This window comes from Asterias amurensis, chromosome 2 (assembly GCF_032118995.1).
Source record: "Asterias amurensis chromosome 2, ASM3211899v1".
Taxonomy (NCBI): Eukaryota; Metazoa; Echinodermata; class Asteroidea; order Forcipulatida; family Asteriidae; genus Asterias; species Asterias amurensis.
The window spans coordinates 5340673-5363761 of NC_092649.1; the positions used below are offsets into that span (position 1 = coordinate 5340673).

The window sequence follows — 23089 nt, forward strand, 5'->3', positions numbered from 1 at the left end:
CTACTGTACATTTCTCTTGAGGGCGCTATCACAAAACAGTGGCTCCTGAACAAAATAATTAATGAACCAGGGAGCTCGATTTCTCGTGTGCACGGTGTCTAAAGTGCATGTGGAAAATTCTGAGGTTGTTTACTTCGCGAATGCGAGGTTCAATATTGAAGTTACTTTTCCGTATTCCCTGCGGCCCATCGACAGTTCTCATTGCACCTCACTTTGTCTACAACAACAACGAGCAACCATTTGCCATTGATTCAGGTAACCTCCTGTTGATTTAAAAGAAGAAACAAATCTAGATTGAGGAGAGATGTGGACATTTTTGAGGAAGTGAACGAGAGTTGGGACTGAAGTAAAAACTGTAGGTAAAGTAGCATTTGTGATTGATTTACATAATTATAATTGGAGTAACTAATGCTTTACAACCATGCTAACTTGAACTGTTAATGTCTGCACAAATCGCCCCAGATCATCCAGATGTGGCTGTTATTATTAAAACGTTAAATTTTATCCATGCATATGTAAATGTTTGTCTTCAGTCAGATTAGTTGCGATAACGTAACCCTCCTGCCGACGGCGTAGCCGGAGGCCGCCGTCGGCAGGAGGGTTACGTTATCGCAGCTACAGTCAGATGATTTCATATTCAGTTCTGGTTTTGTGCCCCTACACTGGTGGAGTCACACAGTGTCACACCCACTGTCAGTAAGACTTTTGGTTGTGTTTAAAATGTTGTAATATTTTGTATTTCGTACGTAGAGTTTAAGTTTAGTTTCATACACCTAGAACTATGGGAGACGATAGTGGAACCATCCATGGAGACTCCATTGGAGTCCACGGGCATGGTGGAACTAACCTCATTACATAGTTCGATACAATTATAGAATACAGGGCCACTCCAGGGTACCTTAGGTTTAGGGTTAGGGTTAGGGTTAGGCCATTAGGGTTAGGTTTAGGGCTGTCGCCATGTTTGGCCTGTATTCTATAGACTCATTTGTGCATTTTGTATTGTTTTGTTTGGTCGTATATAATAATATTGGATGTTGGACAGTTCGTACCTTTGCCACCTCTTACCCTGGACACTTCGTATTGTAACCAAATTGGTCACTTCGTACAGTGGTGGGCGGGGTACAAAGTTACAAGTGACCAACAGCCAATTCATTTCGTACCTTCATTGTTGAGATATAAAATAATACTTTTAAAATAAATTGTAATTTTTATTTAATTATGTGAATGTCCTTTTTAATGTGAAATTAATATTTTTTACAAGAATGTCCGCCAAGGATGCAGCTTTCACCCTTATTTTGTATAAATATTTTAAAGTCAAACAATTACGCAATCGTCAAAATAGCGCCTTGGTGCCAACAAAATAATAATAATTGGTTTGATTTGCTTTGATTTCATAATCATCCGATCACAAAGCACAAAATAATCATAAACTAGTGGCCTAGTGCAGGACTGTTGCCCATGTGTTCCAGTCGCCATTCTGGTTGGTACACAATGTACGCATGCCTAATTAACAAGTACGCACGCTTGATAAACAACAGCAAAAATAGCACGGCATGTGATGGTGTATGGACCAGTGGAAATTGGGCTGTCTATCTAGAATGATGCAAACTTAAGGGGCACGTTGCCTTGGATCAGTCGAGTTGGAACTGTGAAAAGCCACAAACCATGCATTTCATAACAAACGGTTTCAAATGCTTTTCATAGACCAACTCGACCGATCCAAGGCAACGTGGCCCTTTAACTGCTGCACCTCGGAGTCAGTTCTTAAATCGGTCTCAACATTTCAACTAGCTTGCTCTATAGACGATGTGACCTATGTTTACATTCAAACCGCCCTCTGTTGACAAAACACTCTATATACGTCATGTTTCGCCGGGCACTGAGTTGCGCAGTCACAGTAAAATTACGTACACTTTCTAGCTGGCTGCCAAAACACAAAGGTTTTGCCAGGCGGTATGCGCGCGAATCATGTTATGGTTTTCGTGTGACGTCAGAGGTCACATCGTCTATAGTCATCCTCAGGAGACTGAAGAGATATCAGAGAAGTGGGCCTACGTATTTATAGTGGTTGAGAGGTTTCAGTGCAGAGTCGGAGTCAACGCTCTCATTGGTTCTCTTGAGGTTGGTTGGCTCAGGACTATTGTGTGTGTTGGCCATTGTGTGAGAAAGCCCCTTGTGTAGTGGGGCGTGTCAGTAGACTGTGGGTTGAGGAGGAGGGTGGTAGGATAGTGTAGTATGCCAAATACTGCTAATGAAATAACCAATATCTCGTGACACAGTATGGTTTCTGTGTATTTCGATAGCTTCCCTGATGCGCTGTCAATGTCTCTCAGGAGCTAGGTTCGAGCCTGATCCCAATCTATGACATGGTCTAGATCGGTAGAGTGTTTGACAATGGCAGATCTGTCATCCCTCTGTGACCCTGTTAGTAAGGTCTCTACCAGTATCGCTAATATGTACACTTTACCGCAAGAACAAGGAATTCTATAGACTTCTGCCTGACTGTAAGAGACATGCTTGTCTTTGTGGGTGTGTAACTTCAATCCAGATAAAATACATTTTAGAAGAAAAACAGGGCCCTCATTTGACCAAAAACGCAGTACAACGCGTACAATCTAACAGGCCCTTTTCGTGTTAGCGTGGCGGGGGCACTTGTAATTTCTACTGCTTGAGCACCAATCGACCACTAAGCTTTACATCCCAACTTCTGGATCCTGCTTAGTAAACCAACGTTAACCCATAAATCGTAAACCGTAAACCCCCTTAACAAATTGCCCTAGAAGATGCCATCACCCCAATGGAATTGGTACACATGCAATAAATGTCACGACATTGCAAATAAATTTGCAAAAAGCGATAAATTTTGCAATGTCGCACGTGTGCCCATATATTTGCAAATTGTTCACGACATTAAATGCGTGTGCGCAAATATTTGTGAGAAATTTTTCGACATGGCATACGTGTGTGCACGTATTCTCGATAAATTTCATGACATGTCGTATACATGTGCGCACACATTCATGATAAATTTTGCGTCAGCGCATACGTATTTGTATGCGTACATATTTGCAATATTCGATGTCCCTTCAGGCCACTATAGTCACTTTATTTATGCACAGTATGTACACCTTTAAAACTGCAACCGTGGACCGATACGCCTGCAACCGTGGACTTCCTATCGTCCCTACTTGTCTTTTTTGCAATCAGCTCCCATTGGTTTTGTACACGTTTCCAACTGTGGTGGACCTTTCCCGGACCAAGGACCCAAGTACTTATCCTCTTTGTTAGTAAGTACACGTAGGTCCTCGGTTTGAGTGTGTATACCTACCCACCATGCCCACTGGTGGATAACACACAGGCACTACACACATTCCCCTTTTTTTGCATCCCTGTGGTACTGTAGATCTTCCCATAGACTTTGTACACAAAATTCCTTGTGGAGTACCCAGGTCTTTAGAATTTCCCTAGATGGAGTCCTTTTATTTTCCCTTTTTTGTTTTGTCCTTGGTCTCCGTAAGGTAGTGAAAATGAAAGCACTACAAACCATAGAGTAATATATAAGAACTAAAGGGCGCACTGGCCTATATACGCGCCCCGGCATGCGCGCAGGCGGCCATTTTCTAAGTTGACAAAACAGCTATCTCACAGCGTGTGTTTGTGCGGCCATTTTGTAAGTTGAACAAACAGCATCGCGTGAGCGTTCAATATAAAAAAACTCATACGTGTATTTCATATTCAACGCGCGTGCAGAATGACGCGCTTGTCATCTTGTGGTCCCGTGGCGTTTGTGCACGAAGCATCACTCGTGCGCCCTCTAGTTCTTATATTATATAACTCTATGCTACAAACACACACTGTTTTTAGTGTACAGTTGTAATTGCTGCTTCATACCATGGAGGAAGGAAGAGAAGGAGCTCGAACGACCCGCAAAACCGCAGTAGTGACAAAAGAATACCCTGACAATGCCCTTGTCTGACCAGTGGAAAAAGATAGACCTCCTGCTGGACGGCCGATTAGTGAGCGCCATTAGATCTCTTTGTACAGAAGGTGTGGTACCGCCAGACGGCGCCATTGCCTACGTGTAAAGTTGAATCATTCGAGACAAGAATTGTGAATAATAAACACGTTTTCATTTACCGTTTGTGTTTTTTTTCATGGAAATATCATAGCATATTTTTACATTTTTTTGCGACTTTCATGTCACTAGCGGTGGTTCAAAATTTGGGTATTGTTACACAAGGGTGGTTGGTATTCAATTGTGTTTTTCGATGTGGTGGGCAAAAGTGTACACAAATTTTCAGGTCTCAAAAAAGTTGTTTTTTCTTTATAATATCCATACGACATACGACACCATAGTTGAGTGAAGAACCAAGTGCACACGCGCAAACTCACATACGCCAGGTCGCCCTTTGTTTGTGTAAGGTATGTGGGTGATTACGAGGTGTCGTTAAACGACCGCGGTACCACGGGTTCGGCTTTTGAAGTCCATTCATTCGAGCTCCTTCTCTTCCTTCCTCCATGTTCATACAAAGTATGCAGGCCTGTACCTTTTATATTAAACTCAATTATCAACAATCCTGGAATTACACAAAGGCCACGTAGGCCATGTTGCCTGTTGCCCCTGGCCTTGGCCTTGGTGCCCCTTTACCAATGGCGGTAGTGCCCTTTGTAAAATGAAAATAGCCTCATTGTGTCCTCTTAACGATGAAAATCCAGGCCTGCAAAAATAATTTGCATTATACAATTTTTTTTAAACAATACTTGGTAAATTTTACCAACACTGTGCATACACTGTGCTGTACACTCCTTCCTTCATTATTGATGCATGATACAGGTTGTTACACGTTATAAATTCAACAATTTATTTTTACCTCTTTGGTAAATAAATTTTACCTTTAGTTTACAGACACATAAATCTAGTACACTAGGCATGCCATACATACAGTGTAATATGATTAGGTCTAAAGGTGTACACTGAAATTTGCGGTAAAAATACAGTGTAAAGGTCCAATCACACTGCAGTGATAACGAAAACGATAACGATAACGCATTCTATTGGTTGAACTGCTCCGCGCAGAATACGCCTACGCTTATTCAACCAATAGAATGCGTTTTTTTTGTGTTGTGATTGTAATTGTTTTCGTTATCGCTGCAGTGTGACTGGCTCTTAATGCACATTCCAGAATTCAAAACGAATTCATGGACACAGTCACAATATCTCTCAAGTTCAAATCAAACCACACCGAGGCTTGACGGAATAGTCTGATCCCCATAATGGGAATCAGTATTCAACGTTGTTGTTGCACCCAGGGAACAAGACAAAAATTCATCAATTAGATCTTTAAATTTTAACACAGGTGTTGGCAAATAAATTAATTTAAATTATAATTATTTTGTTATCAAACACACACCTCATTTTACATGTAACTTAGTGACTTGGTGAATTCTCTTTCACTGGCCTACATTTGCATTGCTTCTAATAGTTTTGGTTTGGTTTATTGAATGCAAAGGTCTTCAATGTGTTGATAAATTTTGCGGCATGTTGATTTAACCTTAGCCCCTGGTGTTCGTAATTCTATTGAACTATAGAGATGTTCATCTGATAATAGAACAGAGACTTTTGTGCAGTCCAAAGTAACATCATCCAAACGAACATCGTTCAGTCCTTGCTAATAGAAAACCATACTCCAAATAGGCCTGTGTTGTCTACTGTGTAAAGTCACCAGAAACTGTTTCATGGAGACCATGCATTTTACATCATCTCCATATCCACACATGATTGATGTATTTCATTGGGTTTTTTTTTAAAGAGAAATGCAATGATTGCAGAAAAACACTTTCCTGTAAAGTCATGACAGTATGACAAAATGTTAAAAAATTATGTTAATTTTTTAACATTACTCTTAAATTATTTAATGGGAGGTGTATGTACACCACATCTTGGAGAAATTTAAGAAGCAGCAGGCTTTCTAATTTGAGAAGCAAGCCAGCCATACATGAAGCCACTGCAACGGATCTGATAGAAGCCACTTGTAGCCATGTATATATATACAATGTACTTTGTTGACGACAGTGTAGACTACGCAGTGTATTATTTCTTTCCAATCTAGCCATGTGAGCTCAAAATCAAATCCCGATTTGAACATAATGTTTGAATATTACGGGTGGTTAGGGTTAGGGTAAGTGTCGGGGTAAACAGGTAAAAGAAGACAGAACAGGATTGTATACAATGTACATTTGCAAGCCCATCATGGTACACACGTACAAACTGTCAACATGGTCAACACTGAAACCCTGTTTCCATGTGCTTCGTACACAAGCCGCTGAATACAAAATGGGGAGAACTGTGTATATGTAAGCCAATGCGCTGTAGAGGATGCAAGCATCGGACATGTAATGTATGCCCACAATTGTACACACAATTTCTGATTGGAATTATGAATTGTCAAGAATCACCTTGATTGCCTTGATATGAATTAATGAGCTCAAATATTTTGGACATAATTAAGCACCTGTGACAAATTTATGTCAGTAAAAGAACGAGGCCTACCAGACATTACTAGTGTCAGGTCTGATACTTCACGGAGGCAACGAAGGCGATAGCCTCGATGCCCCTGGTCATTGCCTTGGTGCCCTTGAAATGATCCAGTACAGATTTACAATTTCCTCATAGGGTGCCTTTTACCAAGGAGAAAATGCCTTGGTGCCCTTGCCTTTTCAAAAACGAAGCATACAAGCCTGTAGTGTGCATTACAGACTTAAAGTTGCCATCTTGTAGGGCAAACCGTATGCGCGTTTACACGCGTACACCAATGAAGCATGCAGCATGCAACATTCCTGGTTTGATTTCTACGGCACATGCACGAACACACGCACGCACACGCGCACAGACGCCATGTTGTAGGTCAGATATTTGACATTGACGTCAAATTCAATACGGTCTATTGAAATATTGATTGTGACACAGATTTTTCAGGCCTGTTTATTTTTCCAAGACATCTCTTTATAAATGAGGCCTAGATGTTTATTAATGTTTGTTTACATTTGTTGATTTATTTGTTTATTAATCTGCTTCTCTAACTTGCAATTCTATTTAGCTTATTAATTTCGTTTTTATGTTTATACATGTAAATTTAAAGATTCATTTATTTGAAAATGTGTGTTTTATTTTTACCTTTCCTGTAATTGGCGGTTCGTCGGCTGTTTGTTTAGATAACAAATATAATACTGTCCTGGATTTACTGAATTGAATTAGAGGCATACATTGTACACATACTGTAAATATTCAATTTTGTGAATTTTGATTTTTGCCTGTTATGAAGGATCAATCAATTAATCATAAATAATCGGTACAGCGCCTAAATAAAAAGTTTGCTCAAAGGCGCTTTGGATCAGTGTTTGAGGCCTGGTTGAGCCATGAGCTAGGTTGGCATTGAGAGGGTTGTTTGGGTGTTGTATTCTTATTTTAAAAGGCACAATTTAAAGGCAGTGTACACTATTTATTGGTAATTACTCAAAATAATTATTTTAGCATAAAACCTTATTTGGTATCGAGCAATGGGGAGCTGTTGATAGTACATGTATAAAACACTGTGAGAAATGGCTCCCTCTGAAGTGACATAGTTTTCGAGAAAGAAGTAATTTTCCACGAATTTGATTTCGAGACCTCAGATTTAGAATTTGAGGTCTCAAAATCTTGAAAGCATCTGAAAATACACAACTTTGTGTACGTTTTTTTCTTTCGTTATTATCTCGCAACTTTAAAGACCGATTGAGCTCAAATTGTCACAGGTTGGTTATTTTATGTTATATGTTGAGATACCAATAGTGTCCACTGTCTTAAACATGTTAAAACATTCTTTTTTACAAAAATTAAATAACTGTACTCGTTTGTCATGTTTAGTGTATATTTTTCTGGAAAATTTATACCATGGTACAAATCTCACAATCAGTCATCTCAGTGGGCTTCCAGGAAGATTACAAACTACATACCCCGACACCCCCTCCCCCCTTGATGGTGGCAAATTCTGTGAAAAATTATAAGTATTTGCCGAAGCAACCCCTGGATTAATGTGCCAGCGCTCTACCAGCGCTCAACTGAGCTATCTACATATGTACATGTAGCCGTACATGTACGTATGCATATTTATGGTTTTGGCCTCGGTGCCCTTCAAAAGTTTCTCATTGGAATTGCCCTTGGCAAAATGAAAACAGCCTTAGCCCTTTCAAGTGTACTAAAAAATGAAATTCCAAAACTGCAATCCCCAGGAGAAAACCTTGAAATGTGAACTGGATTCTCTTCTTGTACGTAGATGGTTACAGGGCTGTATGCTTAGTTTTTGGAAGGGCGAGGGCACCAAGGCATTTTCTTCTTGGTAAAGGGCACCCTATGATAAAAGTACACATTTGTACTGGAGCATTTCAAGGGCACAAAGGCGATGACCAGGGGACACGGAGGCAGTCACCTTCGTTGCCTCCGTAAAGTATCAGGCCTGTTGTTGCCTGGAACTAGTTGCCTGTAAAATTGCCTCGTGTGACATCGCCCTTCGCTTTAGATGCATATTTTCGAGTTGCAATCTTAATGGATTCTCTTTATTATTCCATTGGCAGGTGCTTTTTGACCTCCTTGAAAGTGATCTCAATGATGAAGCCAGGACTGTTAAGAAATCAATTGATTTGATTGATGTACATGTAGGCCTATTGATTAGTTTATGAGATTTCATCGGTAATATTCTCAACCCACAACCGCCTCCCCTGATAACCAACAGCATGTGGAATGGCTAGACAGCGGAGAACCGGGCTCCCCACCCAGGGGATCCCCACCCAGGGGATTCCGAGCATCTGCCTTAACGACGGCGATGACAAAGAGCCGCAAGAGTATCCCCTCTTTGAGTTGGCTGTTCTGAAGAGTCTGAGAACTCCCGTCAATAAGGTCGGATTACATGGGCGGAGCTATGTTAGTCACAGTAGGGTGTATATTCGATTGTGCGCTCAGAGGCAGCGAGGGAGTACGAGCGTGACTATCATGGTCTGCAGTAATGGTGAGTTTGGAATACATCAGTCTTAAACAGTGTTCTCCCTTGCCGAGGGGCGACTGGCCAAATGGCAGTTTTAGATTACACAAGGACAGGAAACTCGTCCTAACTTAGGATTAATCTTAAGGTCTGCATGCTACAGTGCACGGTTGGGACTCGTCCTAAGTTCTAAGATTAGTCTTAAGTTTAGGAAGAGTTTTGTGAAATCGACGGCTGGTTTCTTACCTACTTTTTGCTTAGAACAAAAGTATAGGCGTCTCCTTCAGTATCTCTATGGCTTTAGGCTTGTCACGTTTGTATGGTTCCTTGATTCATTCCAACTAATAAATAAATAATAAACCAATTGAATTATTTTCCGTCTTTAGGCTACCTTCTGGTGAGGAGTGACGACCCTGGTAAGGCGTCTCAGATGAAACAAATTCCTTGGTTCCAGGTGAGTTGTCAGTTTAGTTTCTTACTGGGTATGCGCTGAATTTCTGCAATACATCATATTTCATAGTTAGCGAAGATTGTTTGTTTGTTTGTTTGTTTAGATGATCTTCCCATCAAGGGAACAAGGGGATTAAACACCAAGCTGGCAACAGCCAATCTCTCTCGTAAAAAACATTGGTTTAACGTCTTTGATTATGGGTTGCACACATCAAGAAATTGTGATTCAGTAACTAGACAACAATATTTATTCTAGTCATTGTGAAATCAGCGGTTAGCTGAGGGATTCGAACCCCACAACCTTGTGATTGCAAGTCCTGCAGTCTAACCACTTGACCACAGTGACTACTGCTTATTTATTAATGAGTAATTTTAACAAGCAAGAGTCCTTTTCAAACATATGAAATAGGTAACGGATGGATTTTTCAAGTCTCTACATGTACTTTGCCATTTCAGAACCCAAAGAAAGAGATTCTTGCAATTGCTTTGGATCCATCGGGTCGGCAGGCGGTGTGCGCATGCAGAGATGGTTCCCTGTACGTTATCCCTGTTTATACTGTACTCAATCAGAGTACCGCTGTTAAACACAGCTGGAAGTCAAATGACCTGACGGAAATCAGCTCTTCTAGTCACCGAGGTATGCTTTCTCAAAAGCTTCTTTGTAGATTTGCTGCATATTGCGCCATCGCAGCACCTTGTAAACCATTACATGATGCTACATTGTACATTATGCAAAAGGAGTAGGTCTCATATTTCAAACGTAGTATACATACATGTACCTTGCAGGAAAATACTGAATGTTGAAGCGCCATGAGCCTCACTGAGTGATGGATATGAGTGTTGTATAAGATGCCACTAATATTCATCTTACTATTATTAAATATTATTAATATTATTATCATTTTAATTGAAAACAACCTTGGAAGTTCGTTGTATGTTTCCATCAGGTTTCGGTATCCAAAGTCCGTTTGAATGAAAAATAAGACCGACCAAATTTGACATTATTAATCTCAGTCCCATGGTGCTCCAACCGGCTGGGCCAGATGCCATCAAGCTGGAAGACACACACATTTGCTTAGCAAAGAAAATTTTTGCTTAGCAAAGAAAAGTATTGCTTAGCAAAATGTGTAACTGGCCTAAAAACCATTTAATGTAACATCAGTTTTGACTGGTTCCCTGCAAATTTGCTTTGCAAAGAAAAATAATGCTTAGCAAAATCTGTTACCGGCTAAAATACCATGTAGTGTAACATAAGTTTTGACTGGCTCCCCTGCAAATTTGTCCTTGACAGATAAGTTTGCTTAGCAGTTTTTTTTCCGTCTTTTTTTAGGGCCCAATTTCATAGAGCTGCTTATGCACAAGAAGTAGTTCAACACAACAAAATTATGCTTACCAGAATGTTGCTGACAGCCAAACTACCATGTCACAGTGACTGGTATTCTGCCCACCACGTCTGCTTAGAAGAAAATTGTTCAGCAACAATTTCCGCTTAAGCAGCTCTTTGAAATTTGGGCCATGCTCAAAGAACTTTGGTTCTCAGTTTCTTTTTCTCTGATTTGACTAAATTTGTTTACTCTGCAGGAACTCCGACAAAGATAGCTTGGTGGACTTCGTCGGACGGTCGTAACGTTGGGATTGTGGGCAATGGGAATGGAGAGATAGTTCTGATTGATCTCGGCCAGCGTAAAGAAGTGAAGAGTCTCTGGCTGAAGGAAGAGATCTTATCACTGGAGATTGTTCATCATCCTGGGCTTAGCTACCTCATTGTAAGTGGAACGATATAAGTGTTTTAACTATTGAAGTAAAAGTTTGTTTTTATAATTTGCCTTTTCTACAAGAGAAGCTTGTTATTTATAACAGGATAACAGCTAACAAAACTACCAAGTTCACGTTGGGAAAAAGTATTGTCAGAAACTTATTCAAGAGATATTTTTTCAAATTCACCATAGTCTTTCAATTTATGGTAACTCAACAACTTTTGATGATGGAATCAAGCAAAGATGTGAGTGTTTTGGGTGATAATTTATCAAATCCATAAAATTCAAGCAACATAATGAACATTGTGAGATGGTTTTTGGAGGATATTTGGATGTTTGAAGTGTAAATATTAAAACTGTTTCACAAGTGACCGCTACATGTCACATGGTTCGGGCAGCATTTTGCACTGTTGTGTCTGAGACGTCAACTGTTGCCCATCTAGAGTTTGCTACATAAAAAGCATGGCACTATAAATACCATGTTACCTAATTAGTGCTTGATATGGGCAAGGTGTACCTATAGACCTTTATCATGCTGCCTCCATCTTGGTCATGTTCCTCGAATCACATAACAATAGTGAATGCTCATAATCATTTTGCAATTAGGAACCAGACTAGTTTGTTCTTCCAGCCTCGGTTTGGTAATATTAATATCAATGGGAGAAACTCAAGATGGCTGCACCATGATAGAGGTCTATTATTTCGCTTCATTGTGTGCTTAGAATCTCAGGAATTCTTTTGAGGATTTTAGGGAGTACTTTTGTAAGAGTAAAATAATGTGTCAAAGTATGGGAACGTTTGGGGGGGGGGGGGGGGGTGGGTGTACCCTCTGGCCCCAAACATTGCCATACTGGACATGGACCAATCAACACTGCCTTTAGTCTGGAGGATCCAATAGACCTATCAATTAAGCCTCGCCCCATTATGTATTGACCAATCACAACCCATTGCTCAACCAAAAGTCCGACAAATTAAGGTCCGACATGCGCGCGCGTATGCTTGACGCGTGCGGCAGAATAAGCAGAATGGCATTGGAGAGGCCCACGTATCAATGGGAGAAACTCAAGATGGCTGCACCATGATAGAGGTCTATTATTTCGCTTCATTGTGTGCTTAGAATCTCAGGAATTCTTTTGAGGATTTTAGGGAGTACTTTTGTAAGAGTAAAATAATGTGTCAAAGTATGGGAACGTTTGGGGGGGGGGGGGGGGGGTGGGTGTACCCTCTGGCCCCAAACATTGCCATACTGGACATGGACCAATCAACACTGCCTTTAGTCTGGAGGATCCAATAGACCTATCAATTAAGCCTCGCCCCATTATGTATTGACCAATCAGAACCCATTGCTCAACCAAAAGTCCGACAAATTAAGGTCCGACATGCGCGCGCGTATGCTTGACGCGTGCGGCAGAATAAGCAGAATGGCATTGGAGAGGCCCACGTAATCTTGCTCACACGTGCACCGTGGGCGGAGCCTAATGGATCGGTCTATTGAGTATTCACCTGTGGTGACCAATCAAGTAATTTTTATCAACACCGAAATTATGTTTGCAAATGGCTTATTGTTTAAAAAGTTTTTATTTTAGTTTTTAATAGATTAAGCTGTTGCAAACTGCTTACCAACCGAAGGACCTATGCAATAAATAGTCAAAGGGTCTATGTACTTTTTGTAGAACGAAAAACACAATGTCTACAGATTTACACTAAATTTACACAGTTTGAAGAGAATGATAGTATAACCCTTCCATGAAAATATTAGTTGCTGAGGAGCTGTAGTTTTTGAGAAATGAGTAAAACAATATCATAAAAATAATTTTTGTCTCACTGATCATGAGACGAAAATTATTTAAGCTTTTAAAATGTATTTTCATGACATTGTTTTACTCATTTCTCAAGAACTACAACACCTCAGCAACTAATATTTTAAGGGACGCTTTGTATAATCATTATCTTCAAACTGTGTAAGTTTAATGTAAGTCTGTGGACACTGTGTTTTGTGTCAGAAAAAGTACCCACATCCTTTAAAGGCCTGACATGTGAATGAATGTTTGCTTTGTAGATTCAGAGTGACATGGGTACTCAGTGGGGCTTGATACTGGAGAAGACCCGCAGGAAACTCAACCCAGTGGAGAGGGCTAACATGGATATAACAGTTGCTGGATTTGAAGTCATCCATCCACAAAATGCACTCAACATTCTTTATACACGTACGTAGGTTAAAGGGTTTTATACAGGAACGGAAGAGCTGACAAAATAGTCACAGACAGTGATCGCATTTTTTTGTTTAGATATCGGTGAATATCCGGAGCGGTTATGTGCTCATACATGTCATAGGAAGAATAAGCAAGAATTCGAATACACAATCTGAGAGATGTTAGTTTTTAGTTCTCAGATTCTTATGTGTATGTTTGTCCATAACCACTGTACTTCATACCAGGTACAATTTTGTTGCCACTAATTTTAAGAATGATTACCAAACGCATACATTCCCTTACTCAGTATTGTGAGTCGAGGAAAAAAACAGTGAAAAAAAATTCACAATTTCCAACATGTAAATACATGACTAAAATAGCATACTTTGATTCCAATTAAAAAATACTTTCCAAAATTAATATAAAAATGAACTAGCGAAAATGGTGGCAGACTAGTGAAATCACACGTTAACGGCAAACCCTGATTTTCATTAGAGTTGGAAATAAAGTGGTATATTTTGTTGACATTGACAGAGGAAGGTCACAGCACGTTTCAGCCGTACTGTTTTCACAACTTCATGGATGTAGTGACTCTTTCTACTCAGTCAGCGATGGATCACAGCTTCGTTGCAGCACATGACTACTCCTCCAACATCCTCAAGGTACAATAATATCTGAACATGTAATTTGTCACGGCTGAGCGGTTTACTTCATCGGTCTAAAGTTCTTATAGTGGAGTTTTTGGAGTGTGGGTTTGAATCCCAATCATGACACTTGTGTCCTTGGGCAAAACACTACAATTTCTATTGTACACATGTAGGGTGTCGTGGCGAAGTGGCTTAGAACAACCAGTTCTGATGGTTAGGTCATTGAAGTGTTAAGAGCCTTGAGGCCGTGCATAAGGCGCGGTATACATGTGACCCGCTCTGTGAAAATGAGTCAGATGTAGACAATTTCAGGAATGGAATTATATGCATGGCTGGAAAGAACACATCAGCAGATGTAATTTGGTATGTTTCTAAGCTTTGGGGTGCATACTCCCGTTTGAAATTAGCCACTACACCATTTTTTTGTGAAAAACGAGTTACAAGTAAAATGATATTTTAAACTACCATTGTGTGCAAAAGGATACAAATTAGACATAAGTACATTATGATCACAAAATTGTTGTATTCATAGCTTTATTGCCTAAAAGTAAGTGTTCTAAAGGTTAATCATGCAACTAAAAATCTTAAAAAGAAAGAAAAAGTTTTTAATTTGTTTTTATACATTTTCCACATTCAACTGTCCATAACTTAAAGCCATTAGACCCTTTCGGTTCAGAAAAAAAATAAAAGTTCACAGATTTACAGATAACTTACAGGGCTTACAGAAGGCAATGGTGAAAGACTTCTCTTGAAATATTATTCCATGAAATGCTTTACTTTTTGAGAAAACAGCAAAACAATATAAATTCTCGTTAACGAGAATTACCGATTTATTTTAAACACATGTCATGACACGGCGAAACGCGCGGAAAAACAAGTGTGGGTTTTCCGTTGTTATTTTCCGACTCCGATGACCGATTGAGCCTACATTTTCACAAGTTTGTTAATTTATATAGAAGTTGTGGTACACAAAGTGTGGGCCTTGGACAACACTGTTTACCGAAAGGGTCCAATGGCTTTAATACTGCATTGGGCGACATGTGACTCATTTTCACAGAGTGGGTCACAAATACTCTTTTATTATTATTATTATTATTATTAAGTGCGGGTTTGCGTCCCTTTCATGACACTAGTGTCCTTCAGCATTACCATGATTGCTTCTATTCACCTAGTGGTATAAATGGGTACCTGCGAGGGTAGAGGTTGATATTGTGTATGAAAAAGCCTTCAAAGCACCACGGCAGCTCTTGGCTGTACACTCCCTATTGGGAGCTGAGAATGATTAAAGGAATGTAGTTGGTCCAATGACCAGGGCACTAATAACAGCGCATCGATACGGTTATTATAAAGTGTGGTGTGCATTGTGCAAGAACTAGTTGTTTATTTATTCATTTATTTAACGACACCTACATGTACATGTATTGAGTGTTAACCCAAGATCATCACAAAAAACACCTAGACACTGCTTTTATTGTTCATTTCTTTTTAATCAAAATTTGTTTTCAGTAAAAATACCAACAGAAATTACATGAAACAGAAAATTTAGTTTGGTGTTTATAAATTGGGATACTTTACATCTGTACATACTACATTGGAAAATCTGGAAATGACCTTTAATTTGACCTCTTATGTCAATGGGAGTAGGTCAAACCTTGCGGCCGTTTTTAGCCAAGTGCACATTAGCTGAGTTTTTTTACAATTCAGCTTCTCAGCTACGGTTGTGGCTCAACCTCGTTCCGAGGGGGTGATCGATCTCACCGCACCTTTTTTTCCCAGCATGCCTTGCCCCCTGGAATTGGCAAATTTAAAATGTGCTATATGCTAGCACATTTAAATGAGCCATGAATGAGAGTACATATTTATTATTCAATAATTTCTACGCGCGCACGCATGTCTTTCGTCTTAAAGAATGTTTTTGTTTTGTAAAAATGTGTTTGTGTCAAAAAACGCGGGCGTGATCAACATACAAATACACGCACTTGACATCTAATGCATAACCAATTTTCTGAGCCAATCAGGGTCGTTTCCCAGTACATCCCTCCCAGGGGTTAGTGATGAGAGGTATCGATACGGCGCGCTGCCCATGGTAGCGAGGCTGAGTCAGGCTATTTATCTCCTAAATTAGTAATATAATTATTTGTTTCTCTCTAGATCTTCGACAGCAGCATTGATAACTGGTTACCGCTGCACGTCTACCGGTTACCCCCGCAATGCTCCGACATCCTTCTAACAGATAGACTGATCTTTGCCCTTTACAACCATTACAGTGTGGTGAGTACACAATGAGTAGCTCAGCTGGACATTTTGCAGGATAGGGACATTTCAGATTTTTATTTGAATTTGGCCTTTTTCATGATTGCCTTTAGAAAAAACGTAGCTGTTGTTTCATACTGTTATTGGCACTGGACACTATTGGTAATTATTCAAAATATTTGTTAGCATAAAAACTAACTTGGCAATGGCCAATGGAGAGATGTTGACAGTATTAAACATTGTGAGAAATGTCTCACTCTGAAGTAACTTAGTTTTTGAGAAAGAGGTAATTTCGCACTCAAATAATAAAAGACCTCGGCTGAAGCCTTTTATTATGCATCTGAAAGCACACAAAGTAATGCATGAATCTACCACAGTTTCCTTCTTAGGTCCTAGTAGCTTGTTCCATGCGAACATGTGTTAAGTGCAGAGGGGAACCAGTGACGCTGTAGCAAAAAGGCGGAAGGCAATTGAGTGTTGAATACTGTGTAGTACCGATAGTTGACTAGACTTCCAAACGAGTCGTTTGAGTGAGTGCCTCACTGCACTTGTACGTTGCTGGTCAATAGCCAACTAAATGTGCCCACTCGAGCTTGCTCTTGGATGAATCAATCAATTTTGTTTCCCTACAGACAGTTCTAGGCATCTTTTCAAGCCACATGTCGGAGATAAGTGATCACAACCATCCAGTCAATGAGGACGCCCTCATGCAGAAGTTCCTTCTTCCGTCCGGCCAAACACCCCTTGGGATCTTCAAATGCTCCTTCCCAGTGGACTACTTAGACGGCAAAATGGCTCCTAGTGATGATAAGCCGTCCACAAGGTAAGAGAGAAAGAAATAACGCCACGGTGTACAGTAGAAACGTCCAGTTAAATGTGCTGTATTTTTGACCGTGTGAGGGCGCTCTCAAACATATTTGTTTCACTTCCGGGGTACATCATTCATACCCAAAACAGTTATTAAAGACTGGAACACATTACCCCTACAAATATAAAAATATCCATCACAGACAATAAGACCTTTAAAGCAGCTGTTATACCCCACCTCTCAAGCAACTTAAAACTACCGCGCAACAAAGGTGACACAAGAACCCCATTTAAAACTGTGCAGGACAATTCGTGTATACCTCCCCCCTCCCCCCCCAGAAATGATAACATTACTATTTAGAGCGCCCTCACACGGTAAAGCACAACCTATTGGACCAACGGCTTTACGTCCCGTCCGAAGGACGAAGCAGTGTCTTGCTTAAGGACACAAGTGTCACGGCTGGGGATTTAAACCTACACTCTGCTGATCAGAAACACCAGAGTTTGAATGTGGTGCTCTTAAGCGCTCGGCCACGACACTTCCACTTCCCTGAATGCTTGTTCAACTCATTTTGATTCTGGTCTTGTAAAATAAATTGTGGTCAAGTACATGAAGTAATCATTTTAAGCTATACAAACCCTGCAGTCTTGATGTATTTCCCTAGAAATTAATAAGCTCCGTAAGGGAAGTATGATTTCAGTTTTGATCGTCACTGATGTTTAGGAAAGAAACTAAAATCATGTCTTGCTTTTCCCTGATGGAATTACTGCATCAGAGAACAGTTTGTTATTTACAAATAAATTCATGCTATTTATTTTGCTGGTGTCAATGGATAGAGCGTTACTATAAATTTTCATGAGAACTTTTTGTTAAACTCTCTGTTATTTCATATGCATATAGCAGTCAGCCATTTACCGAGACCCCAACAGAGCAGCCGGGCGGCAAAACATCACAAATACTTCTATCCAATGTAGAGAGGCATACAATCTTGGAGGGGTGTGTACTGGTAACTGATAAGGCAGTCTACCAGTGCAGACCGAGGTAAGTGGTGGAGACAAATAATGTACGCATGTGGTTTGTTTCAGATTTGTATAGTCGGTCTAGTACTTAAAAGATCGTTACAGAATTGGGAAGACAACCAAATTGTGAAGATCACAGACAGACAGATTTACATGAAACTTACAGGGTGTAATGATGATGATAGTAGAAAACATCTCTTGAAAAATCTCTGTCTGAAATGTCATATTTGATGAGAAATAAACAATCTAATTTCACACTAGTAGTTTCGCTCAGAGAGCGTTTTATTCATATATTTTTTTGCACCGATATCATGCAAAATAGGCAATCAGTTTTTCACTATTTTCTCATGACCCAGATGGCAGATCGGTCTCAAACTTCTACAGGTTTGTCAGTGTATGTATAAGGTGGATTACAAGTGCTTACACTGCCAGCAACTTTTTTGTTTGCAACAACCAATTCTGTAGTGTTCTTTTAAAGGCAGTGGACACATTTTTGGTACAAATATTGTCAAAGACGAATATTTTCACTTGGTATATCCCAACATATGCTAAAAGAAATCCTAAAATAACCCGAAATTATATTATTTTTTTGTCAGAATTTCACCAGAGGGGTTGTTCTTAGACTTAGCCATGGAGGGGGGTGAAACATCCCTGCCGGATAATCTTGGGATCTCCCTTGGCCTGGATATGAATGGACTGTATGAGCTGGCAGCCAATCAGAGACTAGCTGAGGGGCAGACCATTCTTGCCATGAGACTCTACAATCGCTCGGAGGTAAGTTTGTAATTTCATTTTTGCAGCAGAATCTTCCCAGCCTGTATTGAAAATTACTCCGTTAGACAAACACAGCAATGTACGCTTGGTAATTGTCAAAGACCAGTGTTCTCATTTTGGTGTATCCAAACATATGCATAAAACATGTAAATCAACAAATCTGTGAAAGGTTGGGCTCAATTGGTCAACGCAGTTACAAGAAGTTGCCCATTTTTATTTAACTTTAAAGCAGACAGTTCTGATCGGCAGTTTTCTTTGCTAAGCAAAACTTGAGTGGGGCACCAATTGCAGCAATGTCAACTGAATTGAGTTTTAGCTGGTACCCGATTTTTGCTTAACAGAATTTTCTGTGTGCTTACTGGCTTAGGACCTTTTGTGGTTACAGGCTTTATGGGGCCCTAGGGGTCGAAGAGCTAAGATTGATTTGAAATGTAACTTAAATAAATATTTTTATTTCTTAATGTTTTTCTGTAATTTCAAAAATAGTATATATTATATTTTCTTATGCTCTGTAATTTTAAACGCATATCAGCCTCTGGGCTGCCAAGTTTGGATGTTTTTAAATAAACCAATAAATAAATAAAATAAAATAAATAAATTTTAGTTGCTAAGCAAAGTGTGATGTCAAAATACAAATCACTACGATACAGTTATACTGTCTTGCGATGAATTTGACAAAAACTGGCTACCAGCAAAATTTTCATAAAGTTTACACTGTTGCAACTGGTGCCCCACTATTAGTTTTGCTTAGCAGAGAATTTGCTAAGCAGTATTTTCTGCTTAACAGCTTTATGAAATCGAGCCCTGATCGCTAGTGTTAATTTTTGTTCAGTGTTCCCAGTTGAAGCAAGTGGCTAACTTTGTTAAACAAGGCTACATGGAGGAAGCCATAAGTCTAATTCGCTCTGCTAACGTTCGCTCTAATCTGACTACGGCTGATAAGAGGCTCTTGGCCGATGCAGCCATTAAGTGTTACCTCCACCAGATACTGGAAGGACGAAGCGACGAGGCCCTCATGGTCAAGTTCAGGTTAGTTTTCGATTGATGAAACAATCAATTAATCAATTCTCAAGAAATAAACCACAAAGGAAACTAACTTGATTCAATTTTGGGGTAAAGGACCAATCACAATATTTAATTTTTTTAAAGTTATTTTGACCTAACTTCAACCCCAAATTTGGATTTTTTAATATTGAATTGCATCATAAATAATCTATACACTGCAAGAACAAAGTAATGCCTTTACTGAACCAGCTATTTTTGATCAAATGTCTACAACATAAGTAGTTTTCAATGGCTTTTCCTGGCTCAATAAAACCACTTTTACTTTTTAGTTTAATCATAGAGCAAAGAACGGAAGGAGTTACAACTCCAGACTTAATCCCCCAAGCTCAAATTAATCCGATGGGCGCTGCACCCGCCTCATTAATCCGATGAGCGCTGCACCCACCTCCAGTGGAACCACTATGGAGGTGAACCACAGCGCCTGTAAAAGGCTGGACACATTCCGACCGCAGCAAGCTCTTTTCCCATTCATAGTTCAACGCGTGCGCAGGACGATGTTAGCCACGTTGCATGCGCACAGTGCTACATTAGAAACTGTTGACTTTGAGCTTTCTACTGACCTTTGAACCAAACAAATCGGCCTTCCCTGTTATGAGTTATTACACTTGTTGGGTTTTGCTGATCGGAAAAATATTGAAAAAAGTAATATTGATTATTTTATCATGAAAAGAATGTCGGTGGTCTCCGGCCGTTGAAAACGAATTGAGATTGTTTGCAAACATTTTTCCTATCGGGGGATATGCATTTGAACGGTAGACAATTAGACACAAACTGAAAAAAGGGAATGTAAAATGGATTTTTTTTTTTACTTTTAGACAATTTGGGGTGGGATATTTTTTGTTAAGAAAAATGAGAGAGCCGTAATAATTCAACTGATTTAGTGGTTTTCCTTTTACTAAACGGTCCATTATTTTTGGGAGTCAAAAATTAGGGTTCTTTTAAATTAACTGAGTTTCACAATTGGTTTATTGTGATTCCCAAAACATATTGGAGAGTTTCATGTACATGGTGTTTACTCAAACATTACTAGAGGTTGTGAGTTCACCTTAGAGTAGAGTGTCATGGCCGAGTGGTGAAGAGCATCGAATTCAAGTTCTGGTGCAGTCACCGGAGTGTGGGTTCGAATCCTGGTCGTGACACTTGTGTCCTTGAGCAAGATACTTTACTATAATGGGAGACTTTTTGAAAGCTCTGCCACTAGAGGGCAGCAGACCTACCAGGTAAGGGTGCAGAACTCCTATAGCAAACAATGGTAAATGCTAAACATTCAAAAATACTCAACAAATATTTAGAAGTCTCTCAGCCTCTTGAAAATTAAATCAGATACACTTTCATACAACTAAACTTCAGATTTCTTCTCAATTTTTGGTAGGTCAGTATTTTGGAATTTTTGCTAAGTACCCTAGAAGAAACACTCCCAAAAACTCATGCACACCGCTTGTTATCCTTGGGGAACTCGTGTCCAGTACGTCCTGTTCCAGAACAGTTTGGTTTATGCTGGCAATGTGTAATGTAAAACAAAATACAGTTTGGCTAAATCTAAAATACAAAATCAAAAACACGCAAAACACAAGGTATTTGCTGTCAGTGACCGTCACTCATGCTTCTCCTATTCCTAAGTTGTTGACATTACCTGGTGAAGAGCGCCCTCTCTTGGTGATTGACAGATACATGTAGTCTAAAGTTTCCCATTGCTTCTCTTCACCCAGAGGTATAAATGGGTACCTGCGTGGGTAGAGGTTGGTGTTGTGTATGGAAAAGCCACAAGCGCCTTACAGGCAGCTCGGGGGTGTATACTCCCGAGGGAGATGAGAAACATTAAAAGGGATGTTATTGGCCCTATGACCAGGGCATTAATGTAAAGAGCATTGATACGGTTATTGTGAAATGCGCTATATAAGAATTTTTTATTATTATTATTATTATTATTACAGGCAGTATCTAATGGACAACTTTGACTACAGTGAGATGGCTGCCATGCAGATATTTGCCGAACACGGAATGCAGGACCTGGTCTTTGAAGTGGCACGGGTAAGGAGCTACATTGATTGCAAATATATACTCTTTTGTAAATTGAAAGGAGTCGTTTCCACTGTAGGTCTGTATCCAGCCGCTGTCTTTTCTACAGATATTTTTGTTGAAACTGTACCACGAGTTGGAAGTGTCGTGGCCGAGCGGTTAAGAGCATTGAATTTAAACTCTGGTGTTTCTGATCAGCAGAGTGTGGGTTTGAATCCCCAGCCGTGACACTTGTGTCCTTAAGCAAGGCACATAACCATTGCTTCGTCCTTCGGATGGGACAAAAAGCCGTTGGTCCCATGTGTTGTGTTAATGCATTTTAAAAAAAACAAGTGCACTTATCGAAAAGAGAAGGGTTTCGCCCCGGTGGTCCTGGCTGGATTGGCAGCATATTGCGCCACAGCACCTTTACATGGTGCTGAGGATTAGGTCTTATATTTTAAAATTCGTCCCACTTCTTGCAGTAATAATACCTGGCGCTTTGTATCCCTTGGCAAAAGGCGCGTTATAAATACGGTTAATATTATTATTTAGAGTGTGTCCGACCTAGTTCTTACTATAGGACTGTTTGAGCGTGATACCAGACTTTCTGCTTCTTCTCATCTATACACTATTGATCTGTTGAGATGTAGAACAATGAGCCATTCCAACAGCTTTATTCAACGTACTGCATCTCTTTGGAACTCCTTGCCTGGTGCATGTTTCCCTCCATCCTACAATCTAGACTGTTTTAAGAGGAATATCAATTCCTACCTTCAGCTTCCCAGAGTTCTTTTCACATTTAATAATTTTTCTTCTTGTAGCCCCGTACCAGGCCTTGTTCGGGGCAAACTTGCATAAACAATGAAAACAGTAACTCTTAGCCCTCCAACTATAGTTATTCTTTCAGGAGAAAAAATCAGAGTAGTGACTGACTCTGTTGAAACCTATGAACCATGATGAACTGTTATAAGTAGCCGGACATGTCTCACACAATCCAGTCTACTGTCAATGACTAGAGCAACTAGTCCAAACGTTGAAACCAATTAAGAACTTACTCACTTCTTATGACGTTAACAATGAGAAGTCTCAAATGTCAAATAAGATTTGTT

At 39.8% G+C, this 23089-nt stretch overlaps 1 protein-coding gene across 5 annotated transcripts in view; it reads left to right on the plus strand.

The window, feature by feature from the left end:
- Nucleotides 1-77: 77 nt before the first annotated feature.
- LOC139954127 (uncharacterized) overlaps nucleotides 78-23089 on the plus strand; it is a 45237-nt gene continuing 22225 nt past the window's right edge. For 2 of the 5 annotated variants that reach the window (XM_071953795.1, XM_071953799.1), the window contains exons 1-13: nucleotides 78-359; nucleotides 8611-9041; nucleotides 9401-9468; nucleotides 9921-10101; nucleotides 11046-11230; nucleotides 13281-13428; nucleotides 13948-14075; nucleotides 16212-16331; nucleotides 16946-17136; nucleotides 18022-18162; nucleotides 18737-18914; nucleotides 19747-19943; nucleotides 21914-22010. In XM_071953795.1, coding sequence (XP_071809896.1) covers nucleotides 8777-9041; nucleotides 9401-9468; nucleotides 9921-10101; nucleotides 11046-11230; nucleotides 13281-13428; nucleotides 13948-14075; nucleotides 16212-16331; nucleotides 16946-17136; nucleotides 18022-18162; nucleotides 18737-18914; nucleotides 19747-19943; nucleotides 21914-22010 — 1899 coding nt within the window. In that variant the 5' untranslated portion in view covers nucleotides 78-359; nucleotides 8611-8776. The remainder of the gene's footprint in view (nucleotides 360-8610; nucleotides 9042-9400; nucleotides 9469-9920; nucleotides 10102-11045; nucleotides 11231-13280; nucleotides 13429-13947; nucleotides 14076-16211; nucleotides 16332-16945; nucleotides 17137-18021; nucleotides 18163-18736; nucleotides 18915-19746; nucleotides 19944-21913; nucleotides 22011-23089) is intronic. The other 3 variants (XM_071953798.1, XM_071953796.1, XM_071953797.1) reach the window with 3 other exon arrangements.